This window comes from Entelurus aequoreus, linkage group LG24, assembly GCF_033978785.1.
Source record: "Entelurus aequoreus isolate RoL-2023_Sb linkage group LG24, RoL_Eaeq_v1.1, whole genome shotgun sequence".
Classification (NCBI taxonomy): domain Eukaryota; kingdom Metazoa; phylum Chordata; class Actinopteri; order Syngnathiformes; family Syngnathidae; genus Entelurus; species Entelurus aequoreus.
The window spans coordinates 25,490,069-25,508,429 of NC_084754.1; the positions used below are offsets into that span (position 1 = coordinate 25,490,069).

Genomic DNA, 18,361 nt, shown 5'->3' on the forward strand with positions numbered 1-18,361 from the left:
CAATATGATTGATAGATTTCCTTTAATGTAAACATAAAACATTTTTTTGTAAAAAACGTTAACAGTATGCGCTACAAGATATGATCTGTGGCAAACATACAATACATACTGTATATTTTTTAGCTGGTTGTGTTTGGGGGCTATATGGCAACCAATCAATCTGAAGCCAATTGGTGAAAATCTGAAGACTTAGGAAAGATTGGTTACAGGAAAATGAGAATAAAAAGGAGTGAGCCTGCCAATGTTTTACCGTTTCTGCTTTGAGAACCAGTTCATCACGGGGAGTATCTGTGTGTATTGGGTCTTAGCAGGCAGTTCGTGTACAATGGTGTTCTCTGCTTTAGGAGCCTCAGCAGTTCCTTGTAGCGAGTACCACATGCCAGATCCATTGGGAAATGAGAAAAATACTGACCCCTGAAGATATAGAAGAGACAAACGTGCATACATTATTTCCTAAATGTAAACGTTTGAAAAAGGTTACTATATTACCCAATATTTACTGTATTGCCCAATATTAAAAAAAGACAACTCAAGAGAACATAACAATTCCTTTGGTATGGAAATGTTGTTTCATTATGCTGACATCAGCAAGATGAGTAAGAAATGATTTGACTATTGCGTTCTAACGTTGGTGCTTCTTTACCAAGTGTTTCTTTCCGTCAGTAGTCATGCACAGTGGCGTGTAGGTTATCTCATATATGCTGCTTTGGAGGGGCTCCAGAGCTACAGAGGGTGCAGCTCTCCAGTACTCGCCTTTGATGACAGGTCGAATGTTGCAACGTTGGTTTGTGGGGTTGACCACAACCAGTGTCTGAGTTTGAGAACCACGCACTGGGCAAACAAAACTCACCAGCTGGACAAGAGGAAAAAAGGAGAAAAGTTGACCAATGTACATACAATACTATTATTAAATACATCAGTGCCTAAAAGAACCACGCGGGAGGAATCTAACATAATCTATTAAATTGATGAATGTCCTTTAATCAGTTGCCCTTTTGTGAAATATGTGTTTTGCTTAGGGTTGTGTACATGGTAATACATGGGTAATGATAAAACCTCTTTGTTGTAGGGGGTTGCAATACAGGTGCCGGTCACAGTGAGGGTAATGGGTGAAGAGGAGCCTTCGATGTAGCAAGATAAGTTTTCATATCTTGAGTCATTATTCAAGCTCTTTGGAGCAAACGTCAATTCTACAGGGACCCCCATTCCAGGTTGGATAGAGCCTCTGGTCGGCGTGATGGACAATTCTGGAGGAAAGTCTGCAGTTTTCCAGTGGAATCTGTTTATTTGGTCAAATAACACTAATTAATAACTAACAGGAACTTTTCTGTCAGATGAAAATTCCGAACATTGCAGTTGGACAAAATTCAACAATATCTAGTATAGAATGTTGTCTTGATTGTCTGAGGTTATAGTTATTTTTACACAACACCAAATGTAGAAGTCATGCTTACCGGGCACAAAGTTCTCCTGTGTTTACCATGAGAACTTTTTTTTTGGCCTGGCAGTGCTGGACAATTGGTCCAAATCCAAGGTGGTCCTGTTCCAGATTCACTTTCACAATCTGAAAGAAGGAGTCAAAACTGTTGGTGAACATAGTTTTCCCAACACTTACATGTTTTAGACAAAACAACCTTTACATTGTTTGTTACAAACAGTCCAAAGAAAAAGATCAAGGGGGTCTCTTTTTATTTTCTATTTAGTCCATCGTAGTATACTCATGTGTCATGTATTTCACAGAGAAAACTGGATAATGCACAAATAGAGTTGAGGCTGAATTGAGTACTAGAAAAAACATATGGGTGAAGGAGCCATCAAGTAACACTCGTGCTGCACCAAACGATTATTTTTTAAATCGTATTAAGCTACCGATTATTTTTTGATTTATCGTTTAATATGTAGATTTAATTTCAATGTAATGTACTGTTTTTTAGTGTAGTGGTACAACACATTTTACAGATGAATTTGCCAAAAATACGCCAACAATTTTCTTGTAAATAGAAACTTTGAATGGATGTTGTTTGGTCATACGATAAAAAAGTAAAGTAGAGATGTTTTACTTTCTCCGCCATCTGAGAAAATCGCCTTTAATGCTGCTTTTTTAAGTGCTTGTGCATTGCCATGCTTATGAAAACCCATTTGTAATTTGCATAGTTTACAGAGCACCATGTTATTTTCTATGGCTATGACACTGGATGTCAATGACCTTTTACCCCCCCCCCCCCCCCCCCCCTACAGGCTTGTTTTCTGTGGTGGCTTCTGATCAGGGTTTTTATGCTGTCAATATCGATCATCCATAAGTGAGATCAGCCTGTACGATCACATGTATTAACTTATGGTGAGATTTCTTGATATGGTCTGAAAAATTAACCATAAAATCACCTTAGTTTTTGAGAAATTAACTAGTATTGGGTCATTTTAAAAATGTAGGTATTGATCCAATTCTATATAGTAACAGGAGCAGTATTGGACATATCAATATTGATACCAATATTTTTTACTTAGACATATTTAGGCGTACTAAATGATTTTGCTTTTCAATTTGTAATCACAATTATAATCAAAAGAAAGAAAGGAAAGGCAGTTTAACAATATCACCTAGATTAATAATTTATTTCATTATTCTCTTCTATGACATACAATGATTTAAGCAAAATTAAAGTAAATAGTGTACAATATTTAAACAAAAGCAAAAATAACCCTCTACTACTCATTTTAAATCTTTTGGTTTTTGCTCTCAATGTCCTTCTGTGTCCAAGGACTTATTTACACTCATTTTTATATACATCAACAAAAACGACAATAAAAGAATGGATTTTGTGAAAAGGTGTGAATGGACATAAACGAACACAGCTGCTAGCATTAGCTGTGTTTGTCAGCAGAAAGACCAAACTGCAAGTCATGAGCTACAAAGTCATCATTTGTTGTGATAGTTTTTTGTTTTTTGAAAGGCATTGACTGGCATCTGGCGATCACACATCTTTTGTCGATGCCTCAACACAATGTACGTAACTTTGACGTATTTACGACATCAACCAGTGATCAGGGGCTAGTGGATCTGAGAGCATTCCACAGCAGTTTCTCATAGCAAGATCCAGTGACCAACACAAGAAATGGCATACATCTAAGAAAGAGTGTCCAATATGAAGAGCTGGACAGCACCAGGCACGGACACATACTCGCTTGAGAAACTCATGCACACCATGGATGTGCCTGGACTCATGCAAAGTTGTTAACACTAGGCTGTCCTGATGATAAAGAACCACCAAGAAGTAAAAAACTCCATCCAACTACTGGTCGATAACCTTCCTGTGAACTATATAGAAGTTCCAGTCAGGAATCATAGTGACCAAGAAGAGAAGGCACATACATTAGCTTCACACATAATTGAGACACAGAAAGGAATTGGTAGTGGCACTAGAGGAGCCTAGCACCAACAACTGGTTGACCATGCCGCCACTTTGCGAGACCAGACAGATCAAGCTGTGCACTGCCTGGATAAATTACAAGAAAGCCTATGACTTGAAGCCACACTTGTGGATCTGGAATGCTTAAAGCAACATCAACAAGACACTAAGAGACTTCACTAAGGACTTACTGCAGCTATGGAATACAACGCTAGAGGACAACTCAAAGCCAATTACACAAATTACTATCAAGTGTGGCATATACCAAGGATATGCTTTGTCCACAGATGATCATGAAGAATGGCTTTGGATACAGGTTCCATTGTGGAGGAATCCTTCAAATGGATGACATCAAGCTTGAAATGTCATGTAGGATAGACAAGTTCAGAACAACTACGAATACATTGAGATCCAATAAGCAAATGGAAACGACAAGGAAGCCGTAAGGAAGTCAGTTACAGTTAAATACCTAGAGCGATTAGGACACGTCTGTAAAAGTCAGCTGAATAGGAAAGTCAGAGCTAACAAGACGTATGCTCTGCCGGTCATCAAATACTAAGGGTGTAACAATTGACCAATATACCGATAGATCAATATATATTCCTAAAATTCATATTCCTAAAATGCTAGTATATAGATTTGTGCTTGGCAAGTTTGTCTTCTGGAACATAAGTATTGATACAGGATAGTTTAAAAGTAATTATTTATTTAACCTTATTTCCTTACAAGAAATAACAGGCATATAGGAAAAGTTACTTAATCGATTTAAACTCACTGAATATCACCACTGAATCACATCAGCAACCACAATTTCTGTATCAAATCGAATCGTCAACACGACTCGTTTCACCCCGTTTGACTGCACCCATGGTGTAATGAGCCAACCATGGTGTAATAAGACGATCGAAGGAGGAGATAGAACTCAATTATATCAAGACAAGGAAGCTCCTGAAAAAGAATAGATGGTTTCACCCCAAATCTCGCATCTTGAGACTGTCCACAAAGTGGATGTTGTGAGGTCAAAGATTTGTTACCCCAAAAAGGAGATCCGGGGGTTTATTAGGAAGATGGCCCCCAGTGATGCTAAGCCTTAGGAAGCAGACAATCTATGACAAGGAGCAAAATAAAGAGAGCCCTGCATGGTGTATACCACCGATAAATAGGCAAAATGGTTTATAGGGAGAAATGTAAATTATGTTATAATAATACATATATTTTATACCGATACAGTGGTTCTTAACCTTGGTGGAGGTACCGAACCCCACCAGTTTCACATGCACATTCACCGAACCCTTCTTTAGTGAAAAATAAAACATTTTTTTAAATTCAAGACAAAGTTCTATGTTTTTTTACTGGTGCACAAAATGAACCGTGCATGAACATCACCTTGTTCAAAGAACAAAACCTACACAATCAATGAACTCACAACAAATTACACACCTGCAAATAAGATGGAAAATTAAAGGGAACATTGTTTGGGGGTATCCATAATACGGCGAAGTTTTTATTACATGATGAGTCGGGTGTGGCTTAAGACGGCGGAGGCTCCACCGAACCCCTGAGGCCGACTCACCGAACCCCTAGGGTTCGATCGAACCCAGGTTAAGAACCACTGTACCAATATATTGTTATATTGATTGGAAATGTACCTTGCAGCAGCCCTGGATGGTCAGCAGGGGGAGTATATAGCCTTTAACATCAGCCTGCAGCTCTGCAGTAAAGGGAGGAATATCCGTACAGGGTGTAAAGTGGATCTCAACAATACATGAGCCGGTATTAGCTGCAATGCACTGCTGGCCTGCTGGACTGAGTGACAGATTCTGGATGAGGAAAAGCACAGTACAGTTAATACATAACTGCTGTCCATTAGTTATAACAGCATGAAAGTATGTTCCCTACTTTGGGGTCCAACTTGTCAATCTGCAATGTGTAAGGAATGTCCAATATACAGCGGTTGGCCAGGTGAACACGTTTAGTCACTTTTTGTCCCACCGACAGAGTTCCAAGTTTCACCTTCTTGGACTTTGGAGACAATACCTCAAACTAGAACAAATTATACATATCCGTATGTAGATGATATTCCAATAAAGCATTTAATTAATCACGTTTGAGTGCACCACATTATGCAGTCCTGACCTGTAGTTTGATGCCTTGTCCCAAAATGTCCACTTGTTCTTTAACACAGCTGTTTAATAAGAAGGTGACCTTTTCGTTGTAACACCGTGGCTCACGAGGGTAAAAGGTGATAGGAACATCCACCACAGCACCAGGGGACAAAACATCTGCTTTAAAGTCAATCTCCAGGAAAGCGGTATTTCTGTATTGGCACTTGACACTGAAAAGGCAAATTAGATCAATTAGATTTTTTTAAATTAGGGTTATTTTGTAAAACTCCAGAGCAGAATAAATACAGTGGTACGTCAGTTTAAGAATTCTTCAGCTAATTTCAGCTTTTTTGGGAAACAAGCTGTCTTTCGGCTAAGTATTCTGCTTTAGATATAGCAGGCAAAAAGTCAGCTTACGAGCCTCCCCACCACTACAATTGATCCAACCAAAACATCCAGTTTCTTACTTGCTTTGATACATTCCTTATCTACTTACCTACTTCTTATAAAAGCACAGATTAAATTGATTTCAATTAATTTCAATGGTAGACAATACAAGATTTTCAAGGTACTGTGCGATCTGCGACACAGAACAACATAAACTTGTATCCCGACGCACCACAGTACACAATATATGCACTGCATCTAAACTCCACATTGACATCACTGACCTGATGTTCCTGTTGCTTTTATTTGTGATCACTAGATTTTGGGAGGCTGGGGTCATGCCAGGACAAAACAGAAAATGCTTTCCAAAGTTGTATGTTTTGAAAGAAAATTCCAGGTCTGGTGTGACACCACTGCCTTCAAAAGCCATGGTAAACGATGGACCATTTTTGACCTGAATACAAGAAAAGATATAGGAGGGAATATGTTCACAAAAACCTTAGGTCCTTGCAACATGGGTAAGACCAACAATTGCAATAAATGGTCCATAAAACAGTTAGTTTCAGTTTGTTTTGAACATGCACACAATACAATTACAACTAATGCACCACATATTTCCAGGTGTTTCATTACCGCATGTCCAAAAAGGAGTAGGAAGAAGCAGAGACTCTTTAATCCTACCCCTTTTCATATTATAGCAGTTTGATCCCATTTCTTTGTTCTCTGTTTGTAATAGAACAGTGAATAAATAAATAAATATACCATAAGTAAGTAAACAAATATTAAATACATTAATACGTATTAAACATATAAACATATACACAATAATTAAAAGTTCTCATGAATAAATAGTTATGCAATTTATGGTTTACCTCGGAGATGTATTAAATTATATATATATATATTTTTTCCCAAAAAGGTTCACAATGTTTATCATAATTCCTTTTCTTTGTACTTTATGAACACTTGTAGTTTGAACAGTCTCATAAAATTAATCATATTAGTGCTTTGTTTGATGTCCTTGCTTAATCCATTCCATAATTTAATTCCATATACGGATGAAGTGTTATACTAGCATACAATGTTTTAAATCAGATTTTTCTCTAAGGTTATATTCTCATCTTTTGTTGAGAAGAATTGTTGTACATTTTTGGGTATCAGGTTATAGTTTGCTTTGTACATAATTTTAGCTGTTTGCAAATGCTCCAAGTCGTTGAATTTCAATATTATTGATTCAATAAATAAAGGGTTTGTATGTTCTCTATATCCAACATTATGTATTATTCTAATTGATGTTTTATGTAACACCATTAGTGAATGAAGAGCACATTTCTAGTTGTTCCTCATATTTCTACAAAATAATTCAGATATGGTAACACTAGCGAGCAGTAGGGATTATGGAGTGATTATAGGGAACATATTTTGCTTTAGTCATTATTGACGTGTTTTTTGCTACTTTATGTTGTGTGTTTTTTTCATGAGTTATCCAGTTCATTTTATCATCTATTATTACACTCAAAAATATATTTTCTTTTACCCTTTCAATATCTATTTTGTCTACTTGTATTTTATGCTTTGGTTAAATCCACAAACACTGCAGCAGCACATGTTTTGCTATCCGTTGCATTGATGATCTCTTCTGTTATTTTGATTAATGCCTTTGATGTTGAAATGTTTGCTCTGTATCCGTATTGGTTGTCTGTGTTTCATTTTTATTCATGAATTTGTCCAATCGGTTGTAACCAACACTGGCTCACGGAGCAGGTAGATGATTGATACATTGTGTTTTACCTTGATAGTCAGTCTGACATCTTTGAGGGTGCAAGTGTTCCGAGGAGAAAAGAAGACCGAAGACTGCAGCTGCTCCCCAACAGCTTTTGTAGCATTTTTCGGTTTTGCCACTAAATGTTGAAGCAGCTCACCCGGCCCTTCCAGTTCAAAGTTCACATCCATGTTGTACTTTCCAGTATTGGAGACCAGGATATTAAAAGTAGCTTGCTCTAAAATGCCCACCTACAACATTCACATACAGCCAGATGAGGTATTTAGGTGCTCTTTTACCAATAATTTATATGTGTCAATGAGAATGAATGCTTACCTTTCCAAAGTCCAAAGTATCTATAACATCAGGACTGATCTCCCTGAGGCCTCCGTCTGAATTTTCTACTTGAACAGAAGCAGTCATTGTAATGCAATCTGCCTTACATGTAAGAATGAGAAGCTGTGACTTTCTCTTCACACTCAGGGTGAGTTTGAAGCTCACGTAGCCCTTTTGACAAGGACTGAAGGACACTGTCAACGGCAGCCTGCATCAAATGTCTCAGTTGTTAAATCTGTATGTTAAAGTTCTTTATTTTTCATGAAATCAATTCCATTAAGTCATTCACCTGTCTTTGGGTTCCACTGTGCCATTTGTGGGCTTCAAAATGAGTCTAGAATGCTGGTCATCACACAGCAATGATGGCTGCAAAACAGTGAAGTGAAAAGGTTCCTCCTCGCCATTCACGAGATCCACTTTTTGAGACACTTTATTACCTACAGATTCCACAGAAACTCTGCTGCTGTTAATATTTACAAACAATGCACAGTAGCTAAAGCATGTTTAGATATGAAGTAGTTATTAAAATGATGCAAAAGCAATTATGACAGTGAAGTTAACAGACAAGGACTGTTTACTGTACAAAAGTGCTTACTTTTTGTGTAATTTAAAATGTAATCTAATTTGCAGGAAAAAGTTGCAAATGTGAATAATAATAATAATGGATTAGATCTATATTAAACTATTATAGTCAAAACGCTTTTACAGTGAGAACTGAGAGTTCGTCATTTATTCACTCCACATTCACGATGGTGGTGGTAAGCTACATGGGTGGTTATGTCACTGTAAGGTTGTGTATGATGTGACATACCAACAAGTTGTTCTCCAAAGTCAATGTGAGACTTGTCAAAGTAGACAATAGGTTCTCTCATGATGCCCACACAGAGAAAAGGAACAGATAGTGACAGGGTCCTAATCACAAAGCTCCATGATGACTCCACATCGTCCACCTGCCTAGCCACATATTTAAAGCACACCTATTTACAAAAACAAACAGATTTTGAAGGTTATGCAAGGTAGATACAGACTTTAAAATGGATTATGAGACACTATGATACAGTAGATTAAAAAAAAATTGGAATGAGAAAGCTATGTAATCCCGTAATACCATGTTTAGTTTTTTTCTAATCATTATTTGTTTATTATTTTACTTTTTTTATTTTATTTATTTTTTAGTCAGGGCGAGGCTCCACCGGGGCAGATGCTGGTTGTCCTATCTCCATCGTTGGGGTCCCTCTGGGAGTGGGTTTGGTGGTTCCCGTGACCTAGTGCTGGGTGGTTCTGCTGCGGCCGTCTTAGGTGGGACAGCCCGAGTGGGTTACGCCGTGCTCTATTGGGGACGTAGGGCTACCCGCTCCCTTTCGGCTGTGGGTAGTCTCTGGGCCCCTCGAAGTGGGGCATTTTATCCTGTCTTTCTTCTATCCGCGTGGGGTGAAGTCCCTCGCTGGCTTGGGGGCTGGTTGATTTCTAATTCACATGTGGCTTGTCCTCGACCGGGCTCGGTTCTGGGGGCTGTGTTGCTGGCCGGCCAGCCGGCCTGCCTGCATGGGCACAAATCTGGATGTGCGCCGTCAAATCCTTCACAGCAGAAGTGTCGCAAAAGTCAGGTGTAAAAAAGACAGCCAATAGAGTGTTTCTGCTTCTCGCAGATCATAGATAAGCACGCGCAGATTGTATAACATGCACGCGCTTCTAAATGTGTGCATGCACAAGTTGTATTACCCATGCATCCATCCATTTACTACCGCTTGTCCCGTTCGGGGTCGCGGGGGCCTATCCCAGCTGCATTCGGGCGGAAGGCGGGGTACACCCTGGACAAGTCGCCAGCTCATCACAGGGCCAACAAAGATAGACAACATTCACACTCACATTCACACACTAGGGCCAATTTAGTGATGCCAATCAACCTATCCCCAGGTACATGTCTTTGGAGGTGGGAGGAAGCCTGAGTACCCGGAGGGAACCCACGCAGTCACGGGGAGAACATGCACACTCCACACAGAAAGATCCCGTGCGCAGGATCGAACCCAGGACCTTCGTATTGTGAGGCAGACGCACTAACCCAAGTTGTATTACATGCTCACAAATCTGGATGCGCGTGCTCAAATCTTACACGGCAGAAGAGTCGCAAAAGTAACGTGTAAGTAGACGAGGAGTCTTTGTGATTAGGGACAGACAGACAACTTAAAACACATGTATGTGGATCTGAATACACATACTCAGATTGATGTACAGACACACAAATTAGTACACACGCACGCAAACTGGATTTCACGCACACAGATTGAGATTCACGTTTGCAAATAGTTTTGCTACAATAATACTTCCATACTTATTCTTCTTTAGCATGTAATTCAACAGAGATGCACATGTTACGGATATAATTTTCTACTCATCCATGATATCACTGATGTTGGTGTGGATAATGTGTAGACAATTTACATTCCTCCAGTTTGCCCACAGTTGCTCAATACATGTTTCCTTCCTGTTAATCATTCTGAATATTTCAACCGCTCAGATTGTGGGGAATTCACAGTGCCCTCCCACTACAACCAAGCTCGTCCCACAAACAATCTGGTGTGAGTATAGAGTACTAAGCATTGAAATCAATAGAATTACCCCTTTTTGAGAAAAAATGTTTTTTGTGTATGGGGTACTTGTAATGTACCAAACTCTCCATTTTCAAAACTGAATTGTCTTTGTTCGATGAAAGCTAGCTTGTGGAAGACAGCATTTCCAACTGAACATGAAAAATGTCAACAAGCACGAGGCTGTTTGTCTGAAGTTTAGTTCAGTATTTAAATGAAACAAATATGTTCAGGAAATCCTATAGTTACAGTAATATGAATACAAAGGATTACACAATTGACTTCCTTTTAATAGTTGTTTTGATCATCAACATCACATAGGTCTTTGTTGTAGCTGCCTACCTACTGAAGAAACATATTGTTTTTTTGCTTTTTTTATAAAAAGTAAACAAGAAGATTAATGTGGTACTGGTAGTTTGCTTCATTGATGGCACATAGACCTTATGTAGTTACAGGCCTACTGAAGAAACTTTTAAGTGTTTTTTCCTAAATGGTAAATTAGGAGAGGTAGATTATAATATAGTAATTGTTTGCTTCATTGACGACAAACAGGCCTTATGTAGTTACAGGCCTACTGAATAAACCTATTTTTTTCTATAAATGGTAAAGAGGTAGTAGCTTGTGGTGTAACAATACACTTTTTACATAAATTATCTCCCATAATGTGGCTCCCTATCAGTGTGATTCCGGTTTACCAAAGGAGGGGATCCTGCTACGCTTCACAATGTGCATGTTGGAATTAATTTCTCCTTCAGTTAACCTTATAAGCACTGATGCAACCCAATGACGCTACCACTATCGTACTTGACTTTAGGCAATACTCAAATATCTTGTTACCATAGCTACAGTATTTAGACAATAGCATTTTTGTGAATAGTAAATATAAACTGCTAATACTAGGGCTGTGAATCTTTGGGTGTCCCAGTATTCGATTCAATATCGATTCTTGGGGTCACGATTCGATTCAAAATTGATTTGTTTTCAATTCAACACGATTCTCGATTCAAAAACGATTTTTTCCCAATTCAAAAGGATTCTCTATTCATTCAATACATAGGATTTCAGCAGGATCCACCCCAGTCTGCTGACATGCAAGCAGAGTAGTAGATTTTTGTAAAAAGCTTTTATAATTGTAAAGGACAATGTTTTATAAACTGATTGCAATAATGTACATTTGTTTTAACTATTAAATGAACCAAAAATATGCCTTATTTTATCTTTGTGAAAATATTGGACACAGTGTGTTGTCAAGCTTATGAGATGTGATGCAAGTGTAAGCCACTGTGACAATATCAATCTTTTTTTAATTTTGTATTAATGTCTAATGATAATGTCAATGAGGGATTTTTAATCACTGCTATGTTGAAATTGTAACTAATATTGATACTGTTGTTGATAATATTCATTTTTGTTTCACTACTTTTGGTTTGTTCTGTGTCGTGTTTGTGTCTCCTCTCAATTGCTCTGTTTATTGCAATTCTGAGTGTTGCTGGGTCGGGTTTGGTTTTGGAATTTGATTTCATTGTTATGGTATTGCTGTGTATTGTTTTGCTGGATTGATTAATAAAAAAAAACACATTTTTTAAAAATAAATTAAATAAATAAAAAATAGATTTTTAAAAAATGAGATTCGATTCTGAACCGCACAACGTGAGAATCGCGATTCAAATTCGAATTGATTTTTCCCCACAACCCTAGCTAACACTATACAAGTTTTTCACATAAATATCTATTTACTCTAATAAGGTCCATTGAGAAGATATATAAACTAAAATAATTGTTGAGATGTGAGAAGTGTACTCACATTTTTGAGATAATGCATCACAATATTAGTTTAGTGTTTTTGTGTTGTTTTTTATACCTTTGACTTCTCTCCAGGCAAAATAGTTCCACGTGGAGTTAGGCAGTTAAATGGACTGTTACCAGTGTCTTCACACCTCCACTCATAGGAGTAGGGTACACTATTTGGGTTCAAGACAGTAAAGCATCTGCAAAAAGAACAAACAGTACATCAAGAATTGGAGTTCAAAGCTTTTAAGTTAGCTACTAAAAATGATACTCATTTCCTTTACCGTGTTGTTGGGGTGTAGAGACCAACGGTAGTGAGTTCTATCACTCTGATGTTTGGGTTCAAATAATTCCTGAATTTAGAGTTGCGCCGGTTGCCACTTAAGTAGTCAGACTCTTCAAGATCAAAGTGACAATTTGGTAATTTGCTGCAGCCACTGATTGAGATACAAGGTGTATCATCTTCCTCTCGCAAATTGGGGATACTAGGAAAAAATGTGCAAATACAAACAAACACATATAATCATCCATTATTTAGTCATTTTACCATACCACTGGAGAAATGCATTTAGTTTTTTAACAGGCATTCAATCAACTGTAGCAAATGCCACATAATATATATTAATTTCTCTTATAGACTCTCTACTAAGGCATGTCAAAGCCTTGTTTGTCAAGTCACTGAATGTAGAAATTCAAATTGTATGATCTAGAAAAACAGCCAAGACAGAACATTGGCAATATGAAATATATTTATTTTGAGAAAATCTGTTTTCAAAGTTTTGCATGAATTTCCCATTCACAAAAACGGAAAATCACTAATGAGAGGTGAATCTGAAATAATTGGGGCCTGACTTATTAACGGTTTGCGTGTACTGAAACACGTGCAAACCTGATAGCACACGCAAAGCTGATCTTCTAAAGGTGTGCAAAGTGGATTGTGTTTGTTGAGTGAGCAGAATAAAACGTGCAATCCGTCTGCAATATGCAAAATATATTCTGGCTATCAAAACACCCACAATATTGGGAAGAGAAGATGCAAACATAATTATTTAGCACGCGCAATGGGATTTATCAACACTCATCACCGTTTTGCGAGCACTATTTTGCGTTTTATTTAGCGCGTGTCAGAAGGACCTGAAAACTGACATTTCCACACACAGCTCCAAGTAAATCTTCTGTCCTACGTGTGTGTTAACATTTTGGATGGTATAAATAAAAACATTTTTTTTACATACGTCTATTCAGCTACATAATTGTAAAAAAATATAGCTGCGAGATGACTTAAAAACTGAATAAAACAAATTTGTGTTTTGGTGTTCTTTAGTATTTTTTAACAATGTTTGTTTTTTCACATGTGATATGTATTTTTAAAATAATTCTCAGATGAAAAATATTTTTTGAAGTATGCATTTTTGCCTTTTGAGCAGAGTAAGTACAGCTTCCTTCCCATGCATCTTCAGCGGTAAAGTAAAGAAAAAGTGGTTTCATTGTAGATGCACTGCACGATTGCTTCTAAAACGCCTATAAAAAGGCATATACTGTAGGTCTCCTGCTTGTTTGAAAATATATAATATAATCTCAACAGTACATTCCAGATTAAAGCAAGTGGAATGTATAACAACAACATTAAAAACTAACTTACTGTATTACAAACCCTGTTTCCATATGAGTTGGGAAATTGTGTTAAATGTAAATATAAACGGAATACAATGATTTGCAAATCATTTTCAACCCATATTCAGTTGAATATGCTACAAAGATAAACATTCTTTTTTTTTGCAAATAATCATTAACTTTAGAATTTGATGCCAGCAACACGTGACAAAGAAGTTGGGAAAGGTGGCAATAAATACTGATAAAGTTGAGAAATGCTCATCAAACACTTATTTGGAACATCCCACAGGTGAACAGGCAAATTGGGAACAGGTGGGTTCCATGATTGGGTATAAAAGTAGATTCCATGAAATGCTCAGTCATTCACAAACAAGGATGGGGCGAGGGTCACCACTTTGTCAACAAATGCGTGAGCAAATTGTTGAACAGTTTAAGAAAAACCTTTCTCAACCAGCTATTGCAAGGAATTTAGGGATTTCACCATCTACGGTCCGTAATATCATCAAAGGGTTCAGAGAATCTGGAGAAATCACTGCACGTAAGCAGCTAAGCCTGTGACCTTCGATCCCTCAGGCTGTACTGCATCAACAAGTGACATCAGTGTGTAAAGGATATAACCACATGGGCTCAGGAACACTTCAGAAAACCACAGTCAGTAACTACAGTTTGTCGCTACATCTGTAAGTGCAAGTTAAAACTCTACTATGCAAAGCCAAAGCCATGTATCAACAACACCAAGAAACGCCGTTGGCTTGGCTTGGCCCGAGCTCATCTAAGATGGAGTGATGCAAAGTGGAAAAATGTTCTGTGGTCTGACGAGTCCACATTTCAAATTATTTTTGGAAACTGTGGACGTTGTGTCCTCCGGAGGAAAAAGGAAAAGAACCATCCGGATTGTTACACGCGCAAAGTTGAAAAGCCAGCATCTGTGATGGTATGGGGGTGTATTAGTACCCCAGACATGGGTAACTTACACATCTGTGAAGGCACCATTAATGCTGAAAGGTACACACAGGTTTTGGAGCAACATATATTGCCATCCAAGCAACGTTATCATGGACGCCCCTGCTTATTTCAACAAGACAATGCCAAGCCACGTGTTACAACACTGTGGCTTCATAGTAAAAGAGCGCTGGTTCCAGACTGGCCTGCCTGTAGTCCAGACCTGTCTCCCAATGAAAATGTGAGGCGTATTAGGAAGCCTAAAATACCACAACGTAGACCCCCGGACTGTTGAACAACTTAAGCTGTACATCAAGCAAGAATGGGAAATAATTCCACCTGAGAAGCTTAAAAAATGTGTCTCCTCAGTTCCCAAACGTTTACTGAGTGTTGGTAAAAGGAAAGGCCATGTAACACAGTGGTGAACATGCCCTTTCCCAACTACTTTGGCACGTGTTGCAGCCATGAAATTCTAAGTTAATTATTATTTGCAAAAAAAAAATTAAGTTTATGAGTTTGAACATCAAATATCTTGTCTTTGTAGTGCATTCAATTGAATATGGGTTGAAAAGGATTTGCAAATCATTGTATTCCGTTTATATTTACATCTAACACAATTTCCCAACTCATATGGAAACGGGGTTTGTACTTGGACACTGAGGTACTAAAACCACTCAGGTCAAGTTAAGTTAAGGTTGCTTTGCCACATGCTGAGCTAAGAATGCACACAGTCCTAAAATTGCACAAATTCCAACGGATGCACAGGTCTGTTACTGATAACATTGTTAAATACTCTTTTGACTCTTATCATTAGAATGCCAAACTACCTGCAGAGCAATATGCCCTTGAACTGGCCAGCAACCTTTGGTGAAAATGTAATGCAGAAGCTCTGAGTAGCACCAGGCAAGATGGCTCCAATATTTGGCTTCACAGTGAAAGGAGAGTCTTGCATCCAAACAGACATCTCGCTGGCTAGAGTGCTGTCAGGCTTTTCTTCAGTCAAGGCTCTTGAGGATATGCCGCTTGGCTGAGAGGTGAGGGTTTCATCTACAACTCCAGACAAACATTTTATTGTTAAAAGCATATACATGTAATTATACGAAATGCAGCTGACATGTTAAGTTAACATGAAGATAAAATGATAAGTTCATGATACCTTCTTGGTTTTGCCTGACTGGGATGCTGCTGGGATCCATTGAGATTTGCCAAGAAAATTGCAGTTTCACAATGCCAACGTTAACTATTTGAACTCTGTAAACACAATCAATCAAACTTTATTTATACAGTACTTTTCATGCACAGGCAAGTGGGAACACAAAGTTCTTTACACCAAAAATAAATATATAAAAAAAGAAAAGAAAACACACATGCACGCACACATGCAAATAACACACACATGCACGCACGCACACAGAACACCATTGAAAATAACACAACATAGCATGGCACTGAGGATTGAGGAAAACCGGCAACTTTGAGGCGCCCACACTGGAGAATAACTAAAATGAACGCCACCTAAAATAGTATAAAACATTTTTTAAATATACTAAAAAATAGAATATGAATAATACATGAATGAATGAATAAAAACATAACATTGAGATAATAATAGTAATACAATAGCAATAAATAAAATAGAAAATAACAATACAAATGAAATTAATAAATTAGAATATAATTATTATTTATTAATTGTAACTAATAAATAAGAAGAGTTTAACATGATCAACAGAAAGCCTGATTAAAAAGGTTTGCTTTTAAACTTAAAAAAAAAAAAATAAAGTCTGTGCAGTCCTGAGAACCTTTAGCAGGCTGTTCCAGAGGTAGGGGCCATAGTGGCTAAATTCCACTAAATGGGTCTTTGTTCTGATATTTCGTAAAGATAAATGTTTGGTGCCAGAGGACCTCAGGATTCGTGAGGGTTATTATGGTAAAAGCACGTCAGTTGGAGAAGAAGGTGCAAGGCCATTAAGACATTTAAAAACTAATAATATAACTTTAAACTCGACCCTTAAGCGGATGGGGAGTCAGTGCAGCAACTTTAAAACTGGTGTAATGTGCAGCTGAGTTTTGTAATAATTGTAGTGTTCTAAAAAGATTTTCGGAAGATCAGAGAGGAGGGCATTACTATAGTCTAAACAAAAGGAAATAAACGCATGCATGAGCTCCTCCTCGTTGGCCTGAGAGAAATGATGATCTGTTTGCAAAAAAGGCTCAACTTTTGTACCCCACAAGTCGGCAATGAAATAACGGAAAAAGCTTGACTTACTGTTCAGTGATGGTTTGGTAAGTCATGGTGTCTTTGAACTTGATGGTTTCTGAGTTGCAGCTGAACTTGACAAAGTCACAAACTACACTGATAAGCAAACCCAACTCCCAGTCTGAACCTTTGACTACAGAACAGCTTGGTTCAACATGTGGTTTTATCATCTGCAAGATGATAAAAAATAAATCCATACATTCAACATATATTTTAAGATCATATACACCAAAAATACATACTTTATGCTTTACAGTTTGTTGTGTTTGTGTCCGTGAAGCATGCGATGCTTTCTTTTGGCTATCCCAGTCTGGAACCTGATCAAGTGGCTGCTGGAATGTCAACTGACATAGCTTGCAGACCATTAGTTGTTTTACCAGTGTCACTGGCTCTTTGGAGCAGAAGACGACAGTCACTTCTTTGGAACAGCCAGCATGGATATGTCCCACCTGTATGCATTATATACAATGCAACAAAAATTAAAATGATAGCTATAGCAGAAATTTAAAATATCACCTGATCAATGATTACAAGAGTAAAATGTTTGTCATATAAATTGTTCAAAGGAAAGTAAACAAGTATAATCGTATACTATCTCACAAAAGTGAGTTCACCCCTCACGTCTCTGTTGCTACAGTATTCTTCTCAAAGGACAATACTATAAAGATGAAATTTCCAAATAGTTTTGAGTTGTCAGTGTACAATTTATACAGTAGGCACAGTATATGAATCCCATTTACTGTGTAGTGGCTCTGCGCTGTGAATACTTCTACCGCTCCGAGCGGGGCACAAACCCACGTTGCCCAAATGAGAGGTAAGGGTGCTAGCCACTAAGCTAAAAGTCCGATCTGCTAACCCCAGCGGCTAACACACTCTTTGAAGTTGTCAAGGAGTGAGATTTACAAACGTACACCTGGTGCAGCCACACAGGCTGGCCCCTGTTACACCTGCATTGTTAGGCTCCTCGTAATAGCAGTTCTTTATTATTAAGAACACACAGAAAGGGGAAAGACATATGTGTTCTTGTCTCACATAGGGATTGTGAATAATCGTGATCCTATTTGTATGTTAACCCAACTGACTATGGGTCAAAAAGCAGACAACATCACAGTCTGGGGGCCAGGTAATACCACGGTCACATTTGGTCACAATAAATACTAAAACTCACATTT

General features: G+C 37.9%; 1 protein-coding gene across 1 annotated transcript in view; it reads right to left on the bottom strand.

Moving 5' to 3' along the window:
• hydin (HYDIN axonemal central pair apparatus protein) overlaps nucleotides 1–18,361 on the bottom strand; it is a 116,442-nt gene that overhangs the window by 16,561 nt on the left and 81,520 nt on the right. The window contains exons 70-87 of the mRNA XM_062035862.1: nucleotides 17,432–17,638; nucleotides 17,199–17,359; nucleotides 16,086–16,180; nucleotides 15,757–15,976; nucleotides 12,658–12,858; nucleotides 12,447–12,573; nucleotides 8,809–8,974; nucleotides 8,287–8,434; nucleotides 7,998–8,205; nucleotides 7,691–7,912; nucleotides 6,184–6,353; nucleotides 5,544–5,742; nucleotides 5,307–5,450; nucleotides 5,057–5,227; nucleotides 1,455–1,564; nucleotides 1,057–1,279; nucleotides 644–853; nucleotides 251–414 (exon numbers count right to left, since the gene is read on the bottom strand). Coding sequence (XP_061891846.1) covers nucleotides 251–414; nucleotides 644–853; nucleotides 1,057–1,279; nucleotides 1,455–1,564; nucleotides 5,057–5,227; nucleotides 5,307–5,450; nucleotides 5,544–5,742; nucleotides 6,184–6,353; nucleotides 7,691–7,912; nucleotides 7,998–8,205; nucleotides 8,287–8,434; nucleotides 8,809–8,974; nucleotides 12,447–12,573; nucleotides 12,658–12,858; nucleotides 15,757–15,976; nucleotides 16,086–16,180; nucleotides 17,199–17,359; nucleotides 17,432–17,638 — 3,146 coding nt within the window. The remainder of the gene's footprint in view (nucleotides 1–250; nucleotides 415–643; nucleotides 854–1,056; nucleotides 1,280–1,454; nucleotides 1,565–5,056; nucleotides 5,228–5,306; nucleotides 5,451–5,543; nucleotides 5,743–6,183; nucleotides 6,354–7,690; nucleotides 7,913–7,997; nucleotides 8,206–8,286; nucleotides 8,435–8,808; nucleotides 8,975–12,446; nucleotides 12,574–12,657; nucleotides 12,859–15,756; nucleotides 15,977–16,085; nucleotides 16,181–17,198; nucleotides 17,360–17,431; nucleotides 17,639–18,361) is intronic.